Source organism: Chiloscyllium plagiosum, unplaced genomic scaffold (genome assembly GCF_037043375.1).
Source record: "Chiloscyllium plagiosum isolate Xiang-an unplaced genomic scaffold, Cpla_swu_hap1 HiC_scaffold_18, whole genome shotgun sequence".
NCBI classification, from domain to species: domain Eukaryota; kingdom Metazoa; phylum Chordata; class Chondrichthyes; order Orectolobiformes; family Hemiscylliidae; genus Chiloscyllium; species Chiloscyllium plagiosum.
In genome coordinates, this window is record NW_028270156.1 from 44,507,037 (window position 1) to 44,534,829 (window position 27,793).

Sequence of the window (27,793 nt, forward strand, 5' to 3'; positions counted from 1 at the left end):
ATATAGAATTGCTTCCATTAACAATGGTTATCACCTCTCCATGAGCATGCTATCTCTATTCCCCACAACTGTATTTGTCAACTCCTCTCTCCTGGCAATTGTGCCTGATGACTCCTCCTTAATGTCTAATGGACAGACACCCCCGGTCCTTACCATGGCTGACACCTTGACCAAGTTGGACAGATAACCCAACTGATGATTGACCAGACCTGAACTGATTTCTGTGTAGCTGCTCAAATAACTTCTCATGATTCCCTGAACTCTTAACTGGATCACAATGGCCCGATCCCCAGACTTAGGTGTATGGACCTCCTCACCCTGACTGCCCCCAGTAGCCAAGAGACTGCACACACGCCTCTGGACTGATATCAAAGGCTGCCTTAGACTTACGGTACCAAGACTCTGCAACTAAAGGATGTCTCCCATTTCCTGGCTGAGGACTGCTCCCCTCAAATCTTGAGATATCGTCATTTGCTTGAAGTATGTGTAGTGTTTATCACATATAGGGCAGACATATTGCGTAGATGACAGACTGATATATTGTGAAGGTCAGTGGCACGGTGGAAGATTAGGAAAATTTAAAGACCAACAAAGGCTTACTTTAAAAAGTCATAAAAACAGAAAAAGCAAATTTTAAAAGAAAGCTAGTACAATATATAAAAAGAGTGCATAAGCTTCTATAAGTATATAAAAGGGAAGAGAGTAACTAACGTGACTGTTGACCCATTGGAGGATAATACTGGGGAGTTAACGGGGACAACACAGAAGTAGCAGGACATTAAATCAATATTTTGCCTCTGCTTTCATGGTGGAGGAGACTAGCACCATCCCATTAGTAGTAGGTAATGTAGAACTAGAACGATCACTAAGGGAAAAAATGCCAAGAAAACTATTGGGATTGAAGGCCTACATACTACAGTCTTAAAGGAAGTGGTAGGAGACATAATGGAACCACTGGTGATAATATTTAAAAATACCCTGGATGCGGGAAAGGTGACAGTGCTTTAGAAAAATGCTAATATAACCTCCTTATTCAACAAGGGCAGGAACCAAAAAGCAGTGAACTACAGACTAAATTAACTTGTAATTGGGAAATTATTAGAATCTATTATTAAGGAAGTAATAATTGGATAGGCTTGCAGATGACAAAGATTGGTGGAGTTGCTGATAGTGCTGATGATTGTGAAAGGATACTACAGGATATAGATAGATTGCTGACTTGGGTACAGAAATGGCAGATGGAGTTTAATCCAGACAAATGTGAGGTGATGTATTTTGGAAGATCAAACTGAATTATACTGTAAATGGCAGAATCCTGAGGAATATTAACATATGGACAGATCTGGGCGTGCCAGTCCACAGTTCTCAAAGTGGCAGCACGCATGGCCAGGGGGATTAAAAAGGCATATGGCATACTTGCCTTCATCGGTTGAGGCATGGAGTGCAAGAGTTGGCAAACCATGTTGCAGCAATATAAAACCTTTGTTAGGCCGCATTTGGACAAGTGCGTACAGTTTTGATTGCCACACTACCAGAAGGATGTGGAAGCTTTGGAGAGTGTGCAGTGTAGGTTCACCAGGATGTTGCCTGGTCTCAAGGGCATTGGCTATGAGGAAGTGTTAAAAAGACTAGGATTGTTTTCACAGAAATATAGCATCTGAGAGGACACCTGAGAGGACACAAAATTATGAGAAACATAGATAGGATGGATAGACAGAGGCCTTTTCCCAGGGGGAAAAGGGGGCACAGGTTCAAGGTAAGGGGAGAAAGTTTAAGATATGCAAGGGTAGTTTTCCACACAGTGTGTGGTAGGAACCTGAAATGCACTGCCAGAAGAGGTAGTGGAAGCAGGCACGCTGGCGACATTTAAGAGGCATCTGGAAGGTTACATGAATCGGGAGGAAAGAGAGGAACATAGACCGAACAAGGTTTGTTTTCTAGTTTATTTAGGGCATGATGATCAGCATAGGCTTGGAGGGCTGAAGAGCCTGTTTCTGTGCTGTACTTCTCTTTTGTTCTTCTGATATTTGGGAAGTCAAAGCACTATCCATAAGAGTCAGCATGGATTTATGCAGGGAAAATCATGTTTGACTAATCTGCTAGAGTTCTTTAAAAATCTAATGAGCAAAGTGGATAATGGGATCCACTTGTATATTCGGACTTCCAGAAGGCATTTTATAACATGACAAACCAACTGAAAGCAGTGTGTTGGAATAACTGTGTCTTCTTCTGCTTGGCAAGATGTAACTAGTGGGGTACCCAGCTATTGACAATCTATAATAATGATTTGGATGCAGGGATGGAAGCTACTATGGGCAAATTTGCAGATGACATTAAAATAGATGAGCCAGTAAGTTGCAATTTAAAAAAAATGACAAGTGGAAATGGGTGGGTTATGAATGGGCCAATATTTGGGAGATGGAGTTTAATGTGGATAAGTGTGAGGTTATGTATTTTGGTTGTAGGAATAGCAAAAAGGCAACTTTTTTTTCTAAACTGACTGAAAACTCAGAGTGCTTAGGTGCAGAGCGGTCTGGGTGCTTTCAGACATGAACTGCAGAAAACAAGCATGCAGGTGCAGCAGGTAATAAATAAAGCAAATGGAATTTTGGCATTTGTTGTGAAAGGAGTAGAGTATCGAAGTAAAGAAGTGTTGCTGCAACTGTACAAAGCATTAGAGAGACTGTACCTGGAGTACTGCCTACAATTTTGGTTCCCTCACTTGAGGAGGATGTAGTTGTTTTGGAGGCAGTTCAGAGGAGGTTCAGTAAGTTGATTCCAGAGATGAGGGATTTGTCTTAAGAAGAGAGATTGAGTAGTTTAGGCTTATACTGTCTGGAAGAATGAGAGGAAATCTGAGATATACAAGATGCTGAAGGGGATTGACAAAGTAAATGTAGAGAGAACATTTCTGCTTATGGAGTAGTTCTGAACCAGAGGTCATAGCTTTAGGATAAGGGGTAGCAGTTCTAAAAGAGATAAGCAGAAATAACATCTTTCAAAGGGTCGTGAGTCTGAGGAATTCACTATCCTAGAGTGTGATGGATGCTGGGACATTGAGTAAATTTAAGGAGGGGATAAACATATTTTTAAATCAGTAACAGGGTGAAAGGTTATGGGGAGTAGAGTCGAAAATGGAGTTGAGGCCGAGACATGACAATCACGATCGTACTGAATGGTGGAGTAAGCTCGAGGGGCAGAATTGCCTACTCTAGCGGGCCGGTGTGTGGTAGTGGCTGAAGGCCTGGATTGGGCAGATTTGGCACTCTGAGATCCCAACAGCAAGCACAACGCAGCGTAGGAAGTTTCCCCCAAAATCTGCAGTGACGAACGTATGGGTGATCGAGATAGTGCAGGGAAAGCGTGTCAAAGTGGAGGAGATGGTGCTCTTTTAGGATGCGTGGTCCCAGCATGATTAAGCAATTAAGAAAGATTTAATACTAAGAAGGAGTGTAATGTATAACTTCACTTTATTGCTTTTTGTGTTACACTATACCAACAGTGGCTGTAATGTTTAACTTTTAACTTCGTTCCTTATTTCCTTCTATCTTGTTCTTAGTTTCTGTACCAAGGTGCTTGCATTGAAGATGGCACCATGTGTGGTGGCATTGAAAACTTTTCACTGTACTCCTGTACTTGAGTACACGTGGCAATAAAGTCAAAATCAAATCAAATCAATCCCCAGCAGACACAAAGACGCTGCTAGTTGTAATGATAGAAAATTCTCCATTGATGTAAAATGAATGACAAAAGTGCTGAGATGAAAGGTTGCAGGAATGGAAAAGATGCACAGAGATGGAGGAACTGAAAGCAAAAAAGGAATCCTTAAATAGTTGAGATAATTGTGCATACCAACAGAAGTGGAGACAAGCCAAGAAAGGGAAAGGAATGGAAGAATCAGAGATGAACCATATCAACCAAAGAAAAGGGTAAAAAATAGAAGCAAAATTGAAGACATTTTCCAATTCAGGGCAGGACATGGTACTGATCAAGTCATCAATGCACCAATAGAAGAGAAGGGAAGACAACCCAAAGTAAAACAATTCTAAATTGTTCTCAATTTTGTAAACAAGCTTGCCAAAGAAATGTTTTTTGCACATTTATGAACAACAAACTAACTGATTAGTTTTGAAAAAGTCACTGGATTTGAAATTTGAATTCTGCTTTTCAGATGCTACTAAAACTGCTGAGATTTCCAGCACTTGCTACTCTTACTTCAAATCTATGGAAAGGAACATTCTGAATGCAATTCTAGGAAACTCAACTCTCATGTTAATGGATTATAAGCAAATAATGTGTACAATGCAATTATACAAGCCATTCTGATAGCTGAAAATGAGAGTTATGTCACTAAGTCTGTTAGTATTAATGATCAATATTTCACAGCATCACTCTTTTATTTGAAATGGCAATCATTTAAAAGGCCTTGCACAACAAAAGGAGAGAACAAGAAAAGCAAGTTTTAAAATTCTTACATCATCAAACAAATCACAAGATCTGTAGGGAGGCCCTCTTTCTGATACAAATCCAGCAAAAGCCATTCCATCAAGAACTTTCGTCAAGAAATCATTTTCAACCAATCCACGCTGTCCCAGGAAGGCTGCCTGCAAAATGAATACGTATTTCTAAATAAACAGGAATATTTGCTTATTACTATCATATTGTTATAATGCAAAGACAGCCAAGTCAAATCAACTTCCCTAACCCTGTATTTGCAGCATAGTAATATTAATTCATTCAATAACTTTCAAAATTGACCCCAATGGTATCTAGCTGGAAAGGCGCAGGAAGTTTCCCCCAACGCAGCGTAGGAAGTTTCCCCCAAAATCTGCAGTGACGAACGTATGGGTGATCGAGATAGTGCAGGGAAAGCGTGTCAAAGTGGAGGAGATGGTGCTCTTTTAGGATGCGTGGTCCCAGCATGATTAAGCAATTAAGAAAGATTTAATACTAAGAAGGAGTGTAATGTATAACTTCACTTTATTGCTTTTTGTGTTACACTATACCAACAGTGGCTGTAATGTTCAGGAAGAAGGGCTTATGCCCGAAACGTCGATTCTCCTGTTCCCTGGATGCTGCCTGATCTGCTGCGCTTTTCCAGCAACATATTTTCAGCTCACATCTCCAGCATCTGCAGACCTCACTTTCTCCCCAATGGTATCTAACCAGACATTTTGAATGACGAACACCAGACTTTATGAATAACCGATATCGGACTCTGAATAACCATACCAGTCATTAGGTTTACAGCATTAACAAAAAAAAATTAACTTAATAATAATACAGTAGCTTCAGCAGAATAAAGTTAAGCAACAAGGTAATCTATGATTTAAATCCAATTTTATTGGGTTAACTTTTTGGGTCGGCAGCATGGTGGCTCAGTAGTTAGCACTGCTGCTTCACAGCGTCAGGGACCCAGGTCTGATTTCACCCTCGGGCGACTGTGTGTGTGGAGTTTGCACATTCTCCCAATGTCTGCATGGTTTTCATCCAGGTACTCCGGTTTTGTCTCACAGTCCAAAGATATGCAGGTTAGGTGAACTGGCCGTGCTAAATTGCTCATAGTGTTCAGGGATGTGTAGGTTCGGTGCATTAGTTAATGGAAAAAATTGATTAATTGGGTAGGAGAATGGGTCTGGTTGCGTTACTCTTCAGAGGGTCAGTGTAGACTTGTTGGGCTAAATGGCCTGTTTCCACACTGGAGGGATTCTATGGTTCTACAAACTCCACTCTTTCACAAAGACTGACAAACAGGCACAGTTAAGGGATAAATCAAAAGAGAAAGAAAGAAATGAGACAACTAGCCAGTCCACTCAAGCAATTTCCACGATCCATAATTTCACAGGGTGACAAAGCTGCTCCTTTAACAAGATTATGCAGTCCTTTTTTTTCCCCAGAGAGGTCATAAACGACACAGACTCCAAAAAGTCTAGGGGTTGAAGGGTTTTAGGGCCAATTTGATAATAGCTAACAGATACTGCCTCAGACAGAGGCTTTCAAGTTTAAAAAAGCACTTGTACAAAGAAAGGGGCGTGGCTAGTTCTCCCAGCTCAGCTTTTCTTTGGTTTGATTTTTTTAAGCCGAGTAATGGAAAAGCTGCTGGACCAAGAAGCAGATCCTGATTGGTACTCTCTCTCTGTGACTTCTATCCTGTCAGAACTTTTGTTTGATTTTACCTTTTGTGCCAGGGGTGTTTATGGGGATTGTTGCAAGTTTTTGGAACAGAATCATTAAGTTAGGGATCTGTTGGTTTTTCGGAGAGGTTAAGTTATTCGGTATTGTGTTTCCTGTTGTTTGTGTTTTATTCAGTAATCTTGTAAACAAATTCTGTTTTGTTTCAAACTAAGTGTTTTGACCAGCTGATTCCCTCCTGGAATATCCACTTTACACCTGTTAAAACAACGAGCAAAGTTAGGGTCTGGCCTACCTTTTTGAAATGTTTTGAGAGGTCTGCCCTGGTCCATAACAACCAGAACATGGGATTCTATCTTGCTTTTTTCTGAAAATACCAGCATTTACAATTAGCTTCCAGTTGGCTTTGAGAAATACTCACTTTCTACTTATAACAGATTCAATTCTTTCAACTTTCAATAAGTTGGAAATGAGAGAATAACCAGGGAACAACCAAACCTCTGCCGTGCAGACACAATACTTGATTTAACACAGTTCAAACTTTGGATTATCTTTGCTAGTTTGGTTGCCTCCTTATGAGACGCTAGTTAACATTCAACATCTAACATCTGTTTGAGTACAATGTATCTCCAAAACTGAAATGTCTAGAGCGGTCTGTGAACAAGAAGCAACCCTTCAATTAATTTCCAGACCTGACCTCCCAAGCAAATATCAGTTTGTTTGTTCTCTCTCTTTTTAAACAAGTCACTGCTTACAGTCCAAAGGTAACCTTCAGCTCTCAACTCACAATTGAAAGCTTCAATTCAAAAATGAAAAAAATAAAGGAAAACAAAAGTCATGACGATTCTAATATGCATTCACCCTCAAAAAGATGAAACACCATTTCAAAAATGTATTTCATGATATTGTAAGAAATATTTAACAGCAAACAAAATCCAAATCCCAGAGCCCTTCATTCTTCCTCCCATCAGATTCTTAATCACAATTCAACTTGCTTGTTTACATGCTTAAAATGTCAATAGTTTACATTTGGATGAAGCAACAGCAATTATATTTTCGTTCCAAACAATCTTGGAGGTTTAGTCTTGGATTACTCAATAAAACTTAATGGATTATGGTCAGTAAAAGCCTAAGTCTTACAGTTTCTTTGAAACGTTGAAAAGCTATTAACATTACCAGCGCTTCCTTTCCTATAGTTGAACATTTTTTGATGTTGATTCAACTTCTTGGTAAAATAAGCCACAGACTTCTCTACTGCATACTCATCCTTCTGCTCCAATCCCCAAATCACTAGCATCTACTACTAATTTAAACAGTTTATTACTTTAGGTGTAGTTAAGACAGGTTCAGTGATTAAAATTATTTTTAAGCTTTTCAAAGGCTCCCTCGCACTGTTTTTAACTGTTTTTATAGCAAAGTGGTTAACAGTATGGCTACTGCACTAAAATTTGGTAAAAACGTTTGATAAAATCCACATATTCCCAAAAAAAGCATTACATTTTTTTTGAAAAGGAGTGGGGAAGTCAATTGTAGCTCTTACTTTGCTGTTCTGATTATTACTTACTTACTGTGTGGAAACAGACCCTTCGGCCCAACAAGTCCACACCGACCCGCCGAAGCGCAACCCACCCAGACCCATTCCCCTACATTTACCCTTGCACCTAACACTATGGACAATTTAGCATGGCCAATTCACCTGACCTGCACATTTTTGGACTGTGGGAGGAAACCGGAGCACCCGGAGGAAACCCACGCAGACACGGGGAGAATGTGCAAACTCCACACAGTCAGTCGCCTGAGGCGGGAATTGAACCCGGGTCTCTGGCGCTGTGAGGCAACAGTGCAAACCACTGTGCCACCGTGCCGCCCACTGTGCCACCGTGCCGACCACGGGTGACACCTATTCTTGAACTCCAACACTTCCTAAATAGGTCACCTTAGCTTTCGCAAATTCTCATTTTGCCAGATTTAACATCAAATCTGACAGACAGTAATGGTGTAAATATGTTTTCTAACTGTTCTACATATTTCGTATACTCCAATGTCATCCAATTAAACTACATAATTATAAATATAGGTCAAGTATCTATTCATAACTGTTGAAATGTGCCTGGGACACGTTGGCACAATCCATTGGTGTGATAAAAGTGGAAATTTCCTTAACTCTTGTTTTCAATGGTACGTGCCAATACCCTTTTAACAAATCAATTTTAGTTAAGAATGATGCACTAACAACACTATCAATCCAATAGGATACTCTGTGAATCCATCTTTGAGATTGCTTTGGTTTCCTGTGTCAAATACCTGTTTATGAACGCCTGAGTTGTTCAGGTCCCCACATGTCCTCTCATGAGAATTTCATGTGCTATTCATAATAGCTCCCTGGATGGTATCACGATCCATTGTACAACTGATGACTATGGGTCCGAGATACTTCTTCATCAGCACTCTTTTCTTAAGATAATAGTACTCCAGAACTCCTTCAACCTTTAGTATGAGCTAACGATGTTAAATTAATTTAGAGTCTGCCTTTTGTTCTTCAAATAATTATGTCATTCCAATGCTCCACCTGGATTATGTTAATTTGTCAATGAAGTTTCGGCTCCCCTTTCATTTGTTTGTTGCGTCACATTAACCTTCATTCTAGTTACCATGCACAAGGGAATAACAGCAGGAGCCAGTTCCTGAGAATGTTCCATGTGTTGAACCTCTTTTGGGCATTCTCTAATTATGGGCGAAGTCTTGTCAAATTTGATGTCAAATCATAACCCAGAAGTAAGTTTACTCCCCTCAATCAGTCATGTCTTTACTACTCTAACAATTACTTCTCCTGATAGTTGCTTTAGTAAAGCAAAGTTAAACAACAAGGTAATCTAATTAATATCTATGATTTAAACCCAACCTTCTTTGATTCTGGCCCCCATTCTCACTCAAAGACAAATGACTCAGTTAGTGGATGAATAAAAAGAAAAAAACGTAACAGGTCAGTTTACTTAAGCAACCGTCATGATCCGTTACCTCACAAGCTCAAGGAATTGTATCTTGCTTAGTTTCTGAAGTCACCAGTGCACGCAAATAGTTTCCAGTGGCTTTGAGGAATATTCACTGAATATCTGTAGCTTAGATTCCATTCTTCAAACTTTCAGTAAGTTGATAATGAGAGTATAACCAGGGAGCAACCGAATATCTGTCCTGTAATTTTCGCAGGCACAATCCATCTGCTTTAAAACGCAGTTCAAAACCTGGTTCAAACTCTGAGTTCTTCGTGTTAAACTGGTTGTCTCCTTACAAGGTGCCAGTTAACATTCAGAATTTGTTTCAGCATAATGCAGATCTGGAACTGCAAGGAATGGAACATTTTTCCAATCTAACTGTCTGCATACCAAGGAGCTTGGCAGCCTTCCTGGGCACCAAACTTAATTCCTCAAAAATAGGTGGTGCTAATATTGGTATCCCATTACCATCATATAATCTGGTTCCAGTATTCTTACACATTCCCACTTTCTGCCTCTACTCCTGAATTCAGGAAGAAGGTGGCCTGAAAATTCAACTCATTGAATTTAAATGGTAACTTAATACAAATCATTTTGAATTAATGACATGAGACTTTGTCCCAGTACTGTAACACAATATCAGGTCTCATAGCGGAAGCAGTAATGCAGAGACTTGAACAAGCTGCCCTCCCAACTATCTAACCTAAACTTTGGGTCCACTACGTGGAAATTACCTTTGTCATCACAAAATGGAACAAATTAGCGGAAGCATACAACACCATCAACAATATCCTGACAGGTATAAAATTCATACAAGAGGAGGAGAACAACAACGGACTCCCTTTCCGAGACAGGACAGTTGAATGCACAGTTAACAGAGAGCTTCAAACCAGCATCTACAGAATAACAACAAACACAGACCAAATACTTAACTTCAGAAGTAATCACCCCAACACCCACAAACGGAGCTGCATCAAGACATTATTTCAATGAGCTATATCACACTGCAGCACCCAAGAACTACAAAAAGCAGAAGAAAAATATCTATACAGGGTTTTCAAGAAAAACATATCCAATGATGAAGGGCTTTTGCCCGAAACGTCGATTTTTCTGCTCCTCGGATGCTGTCTGACCTGGTGTGCTTTTCCAGCACCAAACTCTCAACTCTAATCTCCAGCATCTGCAGTCCTCCCTTTTGCCTACCCATTAAACACAATCCGCCGATTTCTAAGAAACAAACGCAAACAAGCAGAAACAACACAACCAAAAACTATAGCCACAGTTCTTTACATCAAAGACATATCAGAAATTACTTTCAGACTACTCAGACCCCTTGGCATCATGGTGGCCCACAAACCTACCATCACACAACCAACAACTAATGAAACTAAAGGATCCATTAGATACTACCAGCAAACCTAATATCATTTACAAGATACTATGCAAGAACTGTAAAAAACACTACATTGGACAAACAAGCAGGAAATTTGCCATCAGGATATACAAAAACCAACTAGCCATCAAAAGACATGGCCCACTATCACTAGCTTCTATACATACTGACAAAGAAGGACACCACTTTGACTGGGACAACACACACATCCTAGGACAGCCAAAACAAAGACGAGCACGAGAATTCTTAGAGGCATAGCATTCTAACCAGAACTCAATCAATAAACATATCGATTGAGATCCGAACTGCCTTCCCTTGAAAAAAAGAACTGGAAATAACATCACCAACCTTAAGAAACCAAAACCTATAAATACAGAGGCGAAACATGCTACCAGCACTTCACCAGAGACTCTCACTGATGACGTTACCTGGTATGATGACGAAACGTCTGAAAACAAATCTTCCTGTTCAGCAAGCTAACTTACACACCCTTATTTGTAACACATCATAAGAACTCTAAAACAACAATTATATTTAATAGCATATAACATAAGCTGGGCACCAACTGATGATTGACACTGCTATTTTATTCAAGGTCCCAGGCACACATTTAGTCAGAAATAAATTACATTAAGAAATTATGGAATTCCATCATTCCATCATGATTATTCTGCTGCTCATTTCAATAAAAACTTCTTCAAAATAAACTATTATTTTGCACTATTTTAATTTTTGTTATTTCCCACATTGCTTATTTACACAATGAGAGTTTCAAAATTGTCTTTGATTTCAACATATTGGCAGGATATAGCAATACTTTTCCATATGGGACTAAACTGTCAATTTATGCCTTGTCTCCAAAATTCACCATGTAGAGATCTAAGCCCTTCCAAGTCTATGCATTTCAATCAACTTGTTCAGTTATTACACACCTCTGGAGTAGCTGTGCCTTGAACTTCAGCATTCTAGCCTAGAGATAGGGACACTACCACTATGCCACAAAAGCCTGATTTATAAGTCAATTACACACACAAATATTGTTACCATCCGGGTTTCAGAGGCATTAGGAATACGTAAACTCCCAAGGTGGCTCAAAACAGATTTAATTTTATCATCGGCTGCAACAACATGGTAGACAATGACAACATCCTAACATCATTGTACTAGTAATCAGAGACCCAGACTAATGATCTGGGAATATGGGTTCAAGTGCAGTTTATAGAATTTAAATTCAATTAATAGAATCTAAAGTAAAGTCTCAACAACCAGGAAACAATCAAAAATTGATATTAAAAGCCAACTGGTTCATTAATGTCCTTTATTGGAGGACATCTGCCACCCTTACCTGATCTGGCCCACAAGCAACTCCAGACCTTCAGTAATACAGCTCATTCTTGGCTGCCCTCTGAAATTGTCTAACAAGATACTCAGTTGAATCAAACACGGACATCTACTACAAACCGACTCAGGCGACCGAATCAACACGGACATCTACTACAAATCGACCGACTCCCACAGCTACCTGGACTACACCTCCTCCCATCCGGCCCCCTGCAAAAACGCCATCCCATTCTCCCAATTCCTTCGACTCCGCCGCATCTGCTCCCAGGAGGACCAGTTCCAAAAACGCACATCCCAGATGGCCTCCTTCTTCAAGGACCGCAATTTCCCCCCCGACGTGATCGACGATGCCTTCCACCGCATCTCTTCCACTTCCCGATCCTCCACCCTTGAACCCCGCCCCTCCAACCGCCACCAGGACAGAACCCCACTGGTCCTCACCTACCACCCCACTAACCTCCATGTACAGCGCATCATCCGCCGTCATTTCCGCCACCTCCAAACGGACCCCACCACCAAGGATATATTTCCCTCCCCTCCCCTATCAGAATTCCGTAAAGACCACTCCCTCCGTGACTCCCTCGTCAGATCCACACCCCCCCACCAACCCAACCTCCACTCCCGGCACCTTCCCCTGCAACCGCAGGAGGTGCAAGACTTGCGCCCACACCTCCCCTCTCACCTCCCTCCAAGGCCCCAAAGGAAACTTCCATATCCGCCACAGATTCACCTGTACCTCCACACATATCATCTATTGCATCCTCTGTACCCGATGTGGCCTCCTCTATATTGGGGAGACAGGCCGCCTACTTGCGGAGCGTTTCAGAGAACACCTCTGGGACACCCGGACCAACCAACCCAACCACCCTGTAGCTCAACATTTCAATTCCCCCTCCCACTCCACCAAGGATATGCAGGTCTTTGGACTCCTCCATCGTCAGACCACAGCGAAACGACGGTTGGAGGAAGAACGCCTCATCTTCCGGCTAGGAACCCTCCAACCACAAGGGATGAACTCGGATTTCACCAGTTTCCTCATTTCCCCTCCCCCCAGCCTGTCTCAGTCAAATCCATCAAATTCAGCACCGCCTCCCTAACCTGCAATCTTCTTCCCGACCTCTCCGCCCCCACCCCAATCTGTCCTATCACCCTCACCTTGACCTTTTTCCACCTATCACATTTCCGACGCCCCTCCTCCAAGTCCCTCCTCCCTATCTTTTATCTTAGCCTGCTGGACCAACTTTCCTCATTCCTGAAGAAGGGCTAATGCCCGAAACGTCGATTCTCCTGTTCCCTAGATGCTGCCTGACCTGCTGCGCTTCTCCAGCAACACATTTCCATCTCTGATTTCCAGCATCTGCAGACCTCATTTTCTCTTCAATGAATCAAACTATAGTTACATCAAACCAGACGAACTGTATATTTTAAGAAGGCACAGATTTTCAAGGAATATTGTGGATTGGAAACAAATCCTGCTCTTGCCTGTTATGCAAAATCCCATGACAGAATAAAGTCTTATGTAAAGAAAGCTGGAGTCATTGCATTGATGGGATAAATACTTGGACTAGGCCAATTTACAGTATGTTTATTCATAGAACATTCTCCAAAAATAGAGATTCAAAAATGGTCACTTACCTTCAAAAAGCCATTTTCGTACATCATATAAATTTTGGAATTTGTCTCTAACGCGTGATTGAGTATCTACATTTGGGATAAGATAACTTGAAGCATATTCACTACCTGTCAGTAGCAATTATGCAGGCATACATTCAAGTAAAATAAAACAAATATGAATGACAGGATAAGGAACATTTGAAACAAAATGAGAATTAGACTGGTTGGATGGTGAAGCAGAATGTTGGCTTTGAGAATTGTGCCAAAAATTGCTGTCAGTGTATGATATGGGCTTGCAAGAACTATGCTTTCAATCAATGGAAGTTGATATACTTATGGAAAATAATTTTACTATTAAAAATACATCTACTTATTTTCCTCCATGCCTGATCCCAGTCTTAAAATTATCTCAAATTGCTGCACACTGTTCTTAGCACACTGGTCCATTCTTGCCTACCCAAAATATATTTTGCCCCTGGTTCAGTTCTGACCTGAGTCTTAGTTCATAAATTACCAAATAGGTGAGCATTAATGCATTCAACAAAACTCAAACTGAAGCACATATTTAATCTAACAGGTTACTGTGGAATCAATTTTGCTGCAAATAATCAATTACTGTCGGTTCTGCTATAACACGTGTTTCTGCTAAGCGAATTGGCTTTAACGCGATTGAAGAATTTAGACCATTATCTGCAGAATGCAAACTTACCCTACTTAGATTGGCAAGAACATGATTCCGGCCCCATTAATTTAAATAGCATAGTTACTGCATGATTTTCTTATAATGTGAGATAGCACAGGAACTGAACTATCATGTTATATCAGAACCAACTGTATTGAGTCATTTTTTTGCAAACATGTTTAACAGAAATGCTCCCTCATAAGTTAATGACTTAATTATTGAAATCTGGAGAGATTAAAAAATATCAATTATGGTTTGGATTTTCCACATGTAGAAGCAAGGATGCGAAACTAAATTACACTTATCAAGTACTTCTAATTCTAAGCTACGCAGTTTCTTATGAACATTGGACTTCATAAGAGAGTTAGGCTTTATTGCCTCCTTGAATTCAAGATACAATCAAGTAGTTGTGTATAAAAATAGTGCCAAATCTTTGTGGACTCATATCTTTCAGCTTGACACTTGGCTCCTTCAAAATCGTTAATGGAAAATATGCATGTACATTTCCTTGCTTCCTGCGTTATTTTGCATTTGTCTGCATTTAATTTCAGCCATCATTTTTCTTATATCATATTTTCCCCAATTAATTAATTAATTTAAAATACCCTTTCCAGTTCCACTGCCTCCCCCAGTCTGCATATTTAATTACTTCGCACTGTTTCTGAACTCTTGGTCATTACACAAACTTGAATCAGTAGTCATCCTAAACCTGAATCATAATGCTCTCCAATCATTACTACTCTTCCAAACCAGCACAAGTACTTTAATGAGCATTGCTTATTTTCCTACGTCGCTTCAATATTTCCAATAAGAAGTCTGAAATCCCACAATTTTGAATGTAAGGAACTCATGCATGGAATTATCAAATGTATTGTCTCTGTACTTGCAATCAAAATTATTTAGCTTTCTGAAGTCTACTTTGTCACTTTGTCAAAATAGTCTCGAAAGGCTAGTCAGATATTTTGTTCTGAATCTACATTAATTGCTATTAATCATGTTTGGACCTTTTTGTCACATTAATTTTTCATGGACTGGAAGCGAACATAATTAATCTGCAATTGTCTTTATCAATTTTATCTTACTTCTTGAGTATGTTATGGACCAGACCAAATCAACCCCCCCCCACCAAAAAGCTTTGGTTATCCGAGCATCAATTATCTGAACTTCGGATTATCTGAACAAGATCTCAAGGTCCCGAAACATGCATTTCAACTAAAGTAGGAAAATTCTATTCCTCATCCATTTAATGCATCATTCTGTAGATTTGAACAGGAATATAGATGCAAGTATGCTTTACTAATTAACTTCAAATATATACTCGAGACATGACGTTAGAGTTAAGACTTACACGTTTTATAAAAGGGTCTCAGATACTTACTCTCTGTGAGGACAAAGGTTAGCGACTATGGACACACAAGAACAACATATGTGCAAGCTCGAGCTGCTCGCTCCTCCAGCAAGATTCCCTCTCACCATTGACTCGCTCTGTTTTGCAAACCCAACAATGTTCTGCCTCAGCTTATTCTCCAGATAATTTAGTCAAAAAATGTGTTTGAAATTTTCTTTTCCATTGCTCTGTACTAAGAGGCGACACGTGAAAATAAACAGGAGGAAAGCTTGATGGGAGGAAACACGAGGAAAACATTACACCTCTTTAAAAAATATTGATGAGAGGATGGGAATTGAAAACAATTACAAAATCTTCCTTCTCTCTCATGTTCCCCTTGTATTCTGCCCCTCTTTCTCTAAGGGCTTGGTGGTCGCTGAGGAGGGAGGGATGACACTTGGTTAGTCTGGACAGTGGAAAGACACCAAACAGAAACAGAACACCATCAAGGACCGGGATAAAACCAAGGAAAACGTCAGTGCAAAATTTCACGATTTCAAACTCTAGTGGAAAAGTGATTTTATTTGTAAAATTTCATGAATTCTTAACAATACCCAGTGTTTGTACACATTTTATCTATTGAATCAAACAAAATCTCTGTAATCATGCTTTTTTACGTAATTTTGTTCAGTATGGCTTCCTTTGTTTACGATCAGATCAGTTGTCCGAACAAAATACTCCCTCCTGTCTTGTTCAAATACTCCCGCCTGTCTTGTCTTGCTCTGTACTAAGAGGAGAGCCGAGACCCTAACTTTTTCTTATTTTGAAGACAAGTGCCAGGCATTGCATTCCGGCCTCTTTTCGATTGGGCAAACTACCAAATTTGAAGGAAAACACACTTTATTCAAACACTATAATTGAAGTGCAACAAAAGAAAGAGGAAACTGGAATAACTTAAGTATACTAGAAAACTTAACGGAGTAAGAGATTATTTAGCTACTTAACTCAAACTGTTCTAATATAGTAACATTCCATTAACACACCCTTGACAAAGGCAAATTCAGTAAAACAGATTGTCTCACATGAAAATCTGGTCGCAGGAAGAGAACCCTCAATTTTTAGCTATAACCAAGAGAGGAACAACAACTTTCACATCCAATTTCAAGACCCCAGTAGTTGCTATTGAAAAATTAAAACTGAAAATCCTGGTTCTGTGGTAACTTGCCCCATCCATTCACGCTGCTTCTATTGTTCTTACTTCCAAAAAAAACCTGAAGGTCTCCCAAGCTGTTTACATTATGCACTTCCAATAGACAGCTCTAACCTCGATGATAAAACCGCTATTTTTTTAAAAAAAGGACAAAATATACCTCTTAAAGCTATAGTATCAACACAAATGTTAGCATTACATAGATGTGTTTCCAGTCTATTCAAAGCTTCTCAATGACCAAAGGCTTTTTTATTAAGTTTGTCAGTACCTCGTAAGTCTCCTGCTCAGACTTGGATTTAGAACTCCGCGCACTAATTGTTAAGGCAGGCAACTTACAATTGACTAACTCAATGCCCGCACCAGAAATCAAACTTGTCAGATCAAGCAGTGATTAGCCAGTGCTGTCTGGCAAGTGTCTTGTCTGCAGCATCAGCTTTTACTCAAGTTAGCTCTGATTTGAGGGCATGTTTCATTTGTTTTCTTAATACCTTTTCATTCAAAGCATGTTTTAATTTTATGTACAGTTGTCGCTGCTAAATCTTTAAAGTCACCCTTTTGCCATTGGGTCACCTTTTTGCCATGCCTGCTTTTCCCTTTATTCATCCTAAAGAACTCCTTCCCATAACTCTGTGCAGAGTATTGGAGATTGTTCTTTCTCATTATATCCATTTAGTAGAATATCTATTTTACTTGAGTTTGCCCTGGTTTACATTAGATAATGTCTTTACAGTTATCACTGTTTCAAGAAGGATGTCATGTCCACTTTACAAGCCTATCAGACAGTTACTTAAGATTGAAACGTGAAAATTCTTAAACAATTAATGCACTACAGAATTCCACTGCTAATATCATCACCCTACGAGTAACTGTAATAAAATGATTATTGAATGATGATCAAGTTACTGAGTATGACAGTTTGAAAAACTGGAAAAATAATAATACTCATTCTTGGAATACAAAAAAACTATAGTCTGAACACTAGTTTTGTTTTGTCAAGTAAGTATATACCTCTAGAAAGAATTAAACAACCTGTGTCTTATCAACTACAGTTACCACTAGTCCATTCATTTTAATTTTAAGCAAAGCTTTGACTCGTACCCGAGAATGAAAATACTCTCAGCTACATAACCTGTTAGTTTGTCAAAGGCAGAGTGAACAGTCAGACTGCCCTTATATAGCAGATGCAAACTTCTCCACTTAATGGAGGAAATCCAGCAGTTAGAAAATACAGATCTCTTGTCTCTTTCAGACTTATTCCATACGTTTCTCAGGCAAGAACTACTGAACTATAAATTTTAGCATATCAATGCAAGGGTAATACATCATGATAAAACTGAGTGAACTAAGTGAAAAGCATCCCACATAGACCCACCCCTGTAACCCCTCATTTCCCATGGCTAATCCACCTAGCCCACATATCCCTGGACACTACAGGGCAATTTCCCATGGCCAATCCACCCAACCTGCACGTTTGGACTGTGGGAGGAAACCAGAGCACACAGAGGAAACCCAGGCAGACATGGGAAAACGTGCAAACTCCACACAGACAATCGCCAAAAGTTGAGTTGAACCCCAGTCCCTGACACTGTGAGACAGTAGTGCTAACCACTGAGTCACCGTGCTGCCCATCATTAATTTACATCCAAATGTCAGCAGTTCCAAAACATTAAAAAAGATTGCTTAATTTCAAAGCTTTGTAAATTATCATTTGTAACTTACCTTGTGAAAGTTTATTACAGGTTCAGGATGGATTCGAATCAGTTGCAAGCATGATCTATATCCTTGGAATAGCTGTGCAAACAATCGAAGGAAAACTGCCCTGACTTCCTTATCCTATAAAGGAAAAATAAACATGATTAAAACTTTATGATGAAAGTACTGTAATGAATATCTAATCATAGATGTAAAGATAAATGGAACAATTCACTGCTACTCACCAACAATCTTAGATTAGAAGGAGCTGTACGAGCAGGAGGAAAAGCATAATCAGCTACTTCTAGATCTGGATGAATAACCTATGAAAATATTAGTGCATTCAGTTCAGATTACTGCAACAGAATTTTAACAAGCAATAGTTGATTCAGCTTCAAACTAATCACTGTGCAGACAAGCTGTTGAATGTACAGCTAATTTTGATTTGTTATACAAAGGAGACATTTGGCTATTGTCAAAGTAGAATTTCTCATCTATTACAATATCTCCTCACTAAAGTTCTAAAGAGTTAACATCTGGAATGAAAATTACACAAATACTGAGCAGACTTTCAACAATATTGTTTTAAATCCTATCAAACAAAAATTACAAACATAAAAAAGTCAACAAAATGATATACCTGCAAAGGGAGAAAATGGACAACAATACCATACACTTGTTAATTGGGTATTCGTGTAATTAATAGTTAATAATACTTAGGTGGTGCACACTAACATTTGCGCTCCTTCAGGTAGGGAAGACCAAAACTGTGGTGACTGATTTGTTCACCTCTATAAATGAAAGCTTATTAATTACAGAGGGATTGCATTCCAGTTCCATGCTTCACTGCTGGGGAGGATAGGTTAGGGGTTAAGCTCTGTTTGATGGGGAGGTAGATAGCATTGTTTGGAAAAGGGACAACTGTGTTTTTTTTGTGGAGAGGAGAGAGGTACAAGGCTGGCGTGGTTTGAGATAACCTGAACAAATGACATTACATCCTCCTACCAATAATGCCAACTATTAGATTAACATTCATTAACATCCTAAGTAATATTAAGCAATTAAGAACAAATGTTTCTGGCATGGTATCAGGATGTCCTTTTCAAATTGCTTTGTCCCACAGATACACTAAAGTAATCGAGTCACTTTCCAAAATTCATGATTCTTTTTAAGAGATAGGTGTCATACTCTGTTCAAGCTGCTAAATTCAAACATCTTACTTATGATTTGGAGATGTCGGTGTTGGACTGGTTTGTACAAAGTTAAAGATCACATAACACCAGGTTATAGTCCAACAGGTTTAATTGGAAGCATTAGCTTTTGGAACCACCTGATGAAGGAGCAGCGCTCTGAAAGCTTGTGCTTCCAATTAAACCTGTTAAACTATAACCTGGTGTTGTGAGATTTTTAACATTTTACTTATTTCTTTAAAATGGACAAATGTGCATGAAATTGTACCTAGCACAATTAAAACAAGACAATCGTTTAACCTCGATACTTACACATTGTCTACGTCTGTTTCTGTGTCTTATAGTCAATCTGGTCGATTGAATCTGCTCACCATTCAATGAGGTAAAAACAATGACTGCAGATGCCGGAAACCAGACCCTGGACCAGAGGCGCAGGAGTTCATGGATGATCTAATATTTCTCAACTCCACTTTCCTGCCTTTTGACGATACCCTTGATACCCTTACAGATTCCACATCTATCTATCCCAGTCTTGAATGTACTTAACAATTCAATCTCTGCAGCCCTCTGCATTGAAGAATTCCAAAACTCCACTACACTTTGAGAGAAGAAATCTTTCCTAATTTCTTTCTTAAATGGGCAACACCTGACTCATATTATACCACCTGATTCTATACTCTCCCACAAGAGGAAAAAAGCTTACTGAAACTATTCTGTCAAGCCCAGAAGAATCTTCTATATTTCAATAAGGTCTACTCTCAGTAGTTGGAACTCTGAATGAATATAGGCCCAGATTACTCAAGCTCTCTTTAGAAGGCAAAACGAGCAAGAACAACCTAGTAAGCTGTTTTCTGGCTTGCCTCCAATGCCAGTATGTCATTTTGGACATCAGGTCCAAAACTGTTCACAGTACTCCAAGTGTGATCTAACTAGTGCAGTGTCTCACCTTAGCAAGACTAGCCTATTTTTATCTCCCATTTCATTTGAAATAAAGGTCAACATTCCATTTGTTTTCTCTATTACCTGCTGAACCTGGATGTCAGCTTTTTTATGATTTATGCATGAAGATTTCCAAATTCCTCTGTTCCAGAGCTTTCTGAAGGTTTTCTCTATTAATAACATTCAACTCTTCTATTTTTCCAATCAAAGTGCATGATATCACATTTTCTCCACAGTGCATTCCGTCTGCCACTTCTTTACCCACTCTCCTAGCTTGTACAAGTCCTTCTACAACTTTCCCAACTCCTCAACATTACATCTACCTTTTACCTACCTTAATTTCATTTGCAATCTTAGCAACGTTGCCCTGAGTTCCTTCATCCAGATTGTTAATGTACAACATGAATAATTGTACTCCCAACATTGACCCCTATGCAATTCCACTAGTCACTGGATGCCATCCTGAAATAAACCACTTTATCCCTACTCTCTGTCTTTTGCAAGTCAGGCAATCCTCATGCCAGTATCTTGCATCGAACACTGGGCTCTGATTTTATTTAACAGCCTGCCATGCAACATCTTATCAAATGCCTTCCAGAAATCAAAATAGATCACATCCACTGGCTCTCCTTTGCCTAATTTGCTTGTTGTTTCCTCAAAGATTTCTAACAGATTTGTCTGGCATGACCTCCCCTTGACGAAGCCACGTTTACTCAGTCCTATTTTACCATGCATTGCCAAGTGATCCACAATCTTATCCTTTATTATGGACTCTTAAATCTTACCAACGACTGAGGTCAGGTGTAATTTCATGCCTTCTGCCTCCCTCCTTTTTCAAACAGTGTTCTACACTGGCCATTTCACAATCCTCTGGGATCTTCCCTAACTCGTGATTCCTGAAAGTTCATGATCAATACACCCCACAATCTCCTCAGCTTTCTCCTTCAGAACTCTGGGGTGGATTGATTTATCCACTTTTAGACCCCAATACATTCTCGTTCATGATGGCCACTACTCTCACCTCTGACTCTCAAAGTTCTGGTGTGCTACTGTGGAGCAGTCCAAATTTCACTCTTGCCTCTCTCTTATCATTTGTATATTTAAAAAGGCTCTTACAATCTTCTTTTATATTACTAGCTAGTTTACTCTCCTACTTCATCTTCTCCCCCTCTTATTAGAGTCATAGAGATGTACAGCACGGAAACAGCCCCTTTTTCCATGCTGACCAGATATCCCAACCTAATCTAGTCCCATTTGCCAGCACTTGGTCCATATCACTCTAACCCCTTCCTATTCATACATCCATCCAGATAGATGCCTTTTAAATGTTGCAATTGTACTAGCCTCCACCACTTCCTCTGGCAGCACATTCCATACACGCACCACCCTCTGCGTGGAAAAAGTTGCCCCTTAGGTCTCTTTTACAGCTTTCCCCTCTCACCCTAAACCTTTGCCCTCTAGTTCTGGACTCCCCGACCCCAGGGAAAAGACTTTGTCTATCCATGCCCCTCATGATTTTATAAATCTCTACAAGGTCATCCCTCAGCCGCCAATGCCCCAGGGAAAATAGCCCCAGCCTATTCAGGCTCTCCCTGTAGCTCAAATCCTCTAACCCTGGCAACATCCTTGTAAATCTTTTCTGAACCCTTTCAAGTTTCACAACATCCTTCTGATAGGAAGGAGACTAGAATTGCACACAATATTGCAAAAGTGGCCTAACCAACGTCCTGTACAGCTGCAACATGACCTCCCAACTCTTATACTCGGTACTCTGACCAATAAAGGAAAGCATACCAAACGCCTTCTTCACTATCCTAACTACCTGCGACTCCACTTTCAAGGAGCTATGAACCTGCACTCCAAGGTCTCTTTGTTCAGCAATGCTCCCCAGGACCTTACCATTAAATGTACAAGTCCTGCTCTGGTTTGCTTTTCCAAAATGCAGCACCTTGCATTTATCTAAATTAAACTTCATCTGCCACTCCTTTTTTTAGTTATCCTCCAATGGTTTTAAAGGGTTCCCAAACCTCTGGCTTCCCACTAATTGTTACCATATTGTATGCTTTTTCTTTTGCTCTTGTACTGTACCGTGAATTCCTTTGTTATCCATTGTTGCCTCATCCTCCCTTTAGTACGTTTCTTCTTTCTTGGGATGTGTTTCTGCTATGCCTCCCAAAATAGCCCCAGAAACTCCTACCTTATGGGCTCCCCTTCAAATCAACTCTGGCCAGCACCTCCCTCATGTCTTTCTAGTTACCTTGACTCAATTGTAATACTGTTACATTTGATTCTAGCTTATCCCTCCCAAACAGCATGGTGAATTTATCACATTCTGGTTACTTCTCCTGAGGGGTCTTTCCACCTTGAACTCCCTAGTCAAGTTTGCCTCATAACACAATTCCAAATCCAGAACTGGTTGTTCCGTAATGGGCTGTACCACAAACTGCTCCAAAAAAACTCCATAAATTCCTTTTCTTGAGTTCTGCTACTAACCTGATTTTCCCACTCCACCTGCAAGTTCAAGCTAAAATTTTAAATTGGGGCAAGGCCAATTTTGATGGTTTTCGACAGACACTTTCAAAGGTTGATTGTGGGAGGCTTTCAAAATGAGTTAATGAGGGTTCACGGCCAGCAAGTTCCTGTCCAGGTAATAAATATCTTGGATAAGAATTTGGGAGGTCTGGTTAGTAAGTTTGTTGGTGATACCAAGTTTGGTGATATAGTGGACAGCGAAGGTGGTTATCTGGGAATGCAGCAAGATCTGCACTACAAGGTCATTTATCTTGTTTCGTACACTGCATGCATTTAAGTACAGCACCCTCAGACCTGTGTTGACTGGTCCCTTTCTGATAGCTTCCCCCCTTTGTGTTGTACCTGCAGTTAGATCCTTGAGGCTTTCCATGCTCTCTGTCCAATTACTTGTTCTGGAAACTTTAATCACCTCTGCTGAGCCCTCCTCCCCTGTAACATGTTCCAGTATTTTCCATGTTACTGAACATTACACCCTCGCCCCCACAATTATTTATTTTAAAGCCCCATCCATAACTCTAGGCGATTCACAAAAGTTTCGAAGCCCAGCATGACTCAGGTGGAGCTTGTCCCATCAGAACAACTCCCTCCTTCTCTAGTACTGGTGCCAATATCCCATGAATTCAAACCCATTTCTCCCACACCAATCTTAGACCCATGCATTTACCTCTTTAATCTTGATGATCCTGCGCCAATTAGTCGTGGCTCAGATTGTAATCCAGCGATTATTAACTTTTTGATTCTGCTTTGTAATTTAGCCCTAGCTACTCATATTACCTCAGGAGAACCTCTTTCTACCTATATCACAACAACTGGATCTTTCTCCTCCCACTCCAAGTACTTCTGCAGCCTGGATGAGATATCCTGAACGCAGGCACCAGGTAAGCAACACAGTCTGTAGGACTCTCAATCCTGGCCAGAGGACAGTGTCTACTCCCCTGACTATACTGTCTCTGATTACAACTACATTTCATATTTCTCTTGACTGGTTCCCTATACCATAGTGCATTGGTCAGGTTGCTCATCCTCCCTGCATATCCCCTGCACTAATCCATGCAGGGAGTAAGAATCTCACAACTATTAGACAAGATTAAGGCGTGAGGCTCCTTCAGCATTACACCTCCTGGATCCCTCTACCTACCTTGCTCACAGTCACACTCTCCTGCCCCTACCAAATGTGAGGTACTTAATCTAAGGGATATGGTTGCCTCCTGAAGTACAGGTCCAGGTAATTCTCCCCTTCCCTGATGTGTCACAGTTTTTGAAGCTCAAACTTGAGCTCATCAACTCTGAGCCAGAGTTCCTCAAGCAACCAACACCTGTGACAGATGTGGTCACAATGAACTAAAATGGGGTCCATTAGTTCCACAATTATGCAGGTATAACACATCAACTGCCCCTGCATTTTAATTACTTAGTTCTTAATTTGAACTTTTTAAAGATTTCCTACTGGTCTTTTGTTCATAACCTGTAAAAGTTTCCCCTATTTACCTACAATCTGAAAGTAACCTATAGCAGACAGTCAAATTAACTATCACCAAACAAATAAACTTTCAGTTTTCATGTGAAGTCACTCTCTCTTTTGGTCTGGGCCCCTAATCCTGGGCTTCAACTTATGCTATTAAAAGAACCATCAGGTCCAGTGACTTACCAGCCTTTAGCCACATTAGATTGCCTAGTACTTTCTCTTTCATGATAATTATTGTACTTATTTCTTCTCCCATGTTGGCTCCTTATCTATTTTTCAGGAATGCTATTTGTGTCTTCTACGATGGAGACTGTGCAAAATATTCATTCAACTCCTCTGCCATTGCCTAGGTCCCCAGTATTATTTCCCAGCCTCATTCTCTAAGGAGTTCACTTCAATCTCTCGTTTCCATTTTATACATTTAAAGGAAGATCTCACTATCCATTTGATATTACTTGCTAGTTTACGCTAAAATGTATTTTCTCCATCCCTTTTTCTGGCTCCCTTTTGCTGGTTTCCACGAGTTTCCCAATCAACTGGCTGACCAATAATCTTTGCCACACTTTATGTTTCTTCTTTCAATATGATACAGTGCTTAACTTCCCCCAGATCATGGTGGTTCATCCCCTCCCTAACATCATTCTTCCTCACTTGGATAGATCTTTGTTGTGAACTGTGAACTGTTTTCTCATACGTCTGCCATTGTTCCTCAAATATCTTTTTACACAACTCCTTTCACAGTTCATTGCAGCGAATCCAACTTTATTGTTTTGTAATTACCTTAATTGAAGTTATCGTAGATGTTTCTGACCCAGGCTTTTCATTCTCAGATTGAATACTAATTCTATCATGTTTTGGTCACTGTTTCTCAAGAGACATTTTACTCTGAAATAACTTATTAAACAGGCTTCATTATTCATTAGCTGATCCAAAATAGCCTGACCCTTGGTTGGATCCACAACATATTGCTTTAGGAAACTGTTTTACATACACTCTACAGATTCTTCCTTGTAGGCAAAAGTGAGGACTGGATGCTGGAAACCAGAGTTTAGATTAGAGTGGTGCTGGAAAAGCACAGCAGGTCAGGCAGCATCTGAGGAGCAGGAAAATTGACGTTTCGGGCAAATGTCCTTCATCAGGAATGGAGGTAGGGAGTTTCCAGGGTGGAGAGATAAAGTTGGGGGGGTTGCTGGGGAGAAGGTAGCAAAGAGTACAATAGGTGAATGGGGGTGGGGATGGAGGTGATAGGTCAGAGAGGAGGCTGGGGGAAGGTAGCAAAGAGCACAATGGGTGGATGGAGGTGGGGTGAAGGTGATAGGCCAGAAGGGAGGGTGGGATGGATAGGTGGGAAGGGAGATTGGCAGGTAGAACAGGTCATGAGGACAGTGCTGAGCTGGAAGGTTGGAACTGGGGTAAGGTGGGGGGGGGGGGGGGGGGGGGGGGGAGAGAGAGAGAGAGAGAGAGAGAGAGAGGAAATGATGAAACTGGTGAAGTCCACATCAATGCCCTGGGGTTGAAGTGTTCCGAGGCGGAAGGTAAGGCCTTCTTCCTTCAGGCGTCGGGTGGTGAAAGAGGAGGCCCAGGACCTGCATGTCCTCAGCAGAGTGGAAGGGGGAGTTGAAATGTTGGGCCACAGGGTGGTGGGGTTGATTGGTGCGGGTGTCCCAGAGATGTTCCCTAAAGTGCTCTGCGAGGAGAAGTCCAGTCTCCACAATGTAGAGGAGATGGCATCGGGAGCAACGGATACAATAAATGACATGGGTGGATGTGCAGGTGAAACTTTGATGGATGTGGAAGGCTCCGGAGCCTTGGATGGAAGTGAGGGAGGGTGTGTGGGCACAGGTTTTGCAATTCCAGGGAAGGGTGCCAGGATGGGAGGGTGGTTTGTTAGGGGACATGAACCTGACCAGGTAGTCACGGAGGGAACAGTCTTTGCGGAAAGCGGTAAGGGGTGGGGAGGGAAATATATCTCTGGTGGTGGGGTCCGTTTGGAGGTGGCAGAAATGTCGGTGGATGATGCGATTTATGCGAAGATTCCTAGGGTGCATCGTGAGGTTCTGTCCTTGTTACAGTTGGAGGGGTGGGGTTTGAGGGCAGAGGTACAGGATGTAGATGAGCTGTGTAGGAGGGCATCTTCAACCACATGAGAAGGGAAAATTCTTCCTTGTAGCTCTCTCTGTCAGTTTGATTTTCCCAACTAATATGAGGATTAGAGTATCCATGATTAAATGTACTTCCTTTTATACATGGTCTCATTATCTCCTGATTTATTCCAAGTCCTAAAATATAACTCTTTAGTGTTGTTCTTCCTCTTGTAATTTCTTATCATCATCCCATATGGATTTTACATTTCCAATTCAAGATCATTTCTTGCTGTTGTAAGTCTTCCATTTTGTACATACCCCACCATTCCTTATAATCTGTTCTTTGGAAAGTACATATTTCTACATATGCAGTTTTTCAGTTTGATTTCTGAGAAACATAATCTTGCAGCCATTACAAAGACAATGAACACCACCCTCCTATCCCACCCAATCTCCAATCCACTATTCAGCGTGAAGTCCTCGTCACAACTTCAATTATGTTCCCAGGATGGTTCAACTGAAGCTTATCCCCTGGAATAGTTTACTTCCAATCCAGCGCTGGTGTCAGTGCCCTGCAACCAAAACCCATTCCTCCCAAAACCATGCATTTTAAGTCCTTCAGTTTTGTTTACCCTGTGCCAGTTTTCCTGTGGCTCAGGTTATAATTTCTGCTTTTAATTTGGTTATTGTTTAATTTCTATCAGCAAAGCCTCCTTTCCAGTCCCACCAATGTTGTTCTTACCAATGTGGAAGACGACAACTGGATCCCTCCCCATCACTCCAAGTTCCTCTCAGTTATGATGAAATAAGTTTAAACCATTGTACCAGGCAGACAATACAACCTTCAGGACTCAAGCTCATGGCTCCAAAGAACAGTATCCATCCTCTGAAATAGAATGTTCTCTACCTTTTGCAGCCTCATCCCTTCACTCAATGCAGTCTTCTTCTTGTTACCCAGACTGAGTGCAGCTCCCTTCTTCTCTCCATTCTCTTGTACTCAGAGTCATAGAGATATAGAGCAGAGAAACAGACCGTTTGGTCCAACACATTCATGCTGACCATATCCTAAATAAATCTAGTCCCATTTGCCAGGCTTTGGCCAATATGCCTCCAAACCCTTCCTAATCGTATACCCATCCAGATGCTTTTCAAAGTTATAATTGTATCGACCTCCACCACTTCCTCTGGCAGCTCATTCC

At 40.6% G+C, this 27,793-nt stretch overlaps 1 protein-coding gene across 2 annotated transcripts in view; it reads right to left on the reverse strand.

Annotated features, from left to right (window-relative positions):
* The window catches only part of sbf2 (SET binding factor 2), a 588,991-nt gene that overhangs the window by 219,845 nt on the left and 341,353 nt on the right, over nt 1–27,793 (reverse strand). For both annotated transcript variants that reach the window (XM_087996565.1, XM_043705904.2), the window contains 3 exons: nt 18,630–18,707; nt 18,412–18,525; nt 4,476–4,604 (listed from right to left, as the gene is read on the reverse strand). In XM_087996565.1, coding sequence (XP_087852691.1) covers nt 4,476–4,604; nt 18,412–18,525; nt 18,630–18,707 — 321 coding nt within the window. The remainder of the gene's footprint in view (nt 1–4,475; nt 4,605–18,411; nt 18,526–18,629; nt 18,708–27,793) is intronic.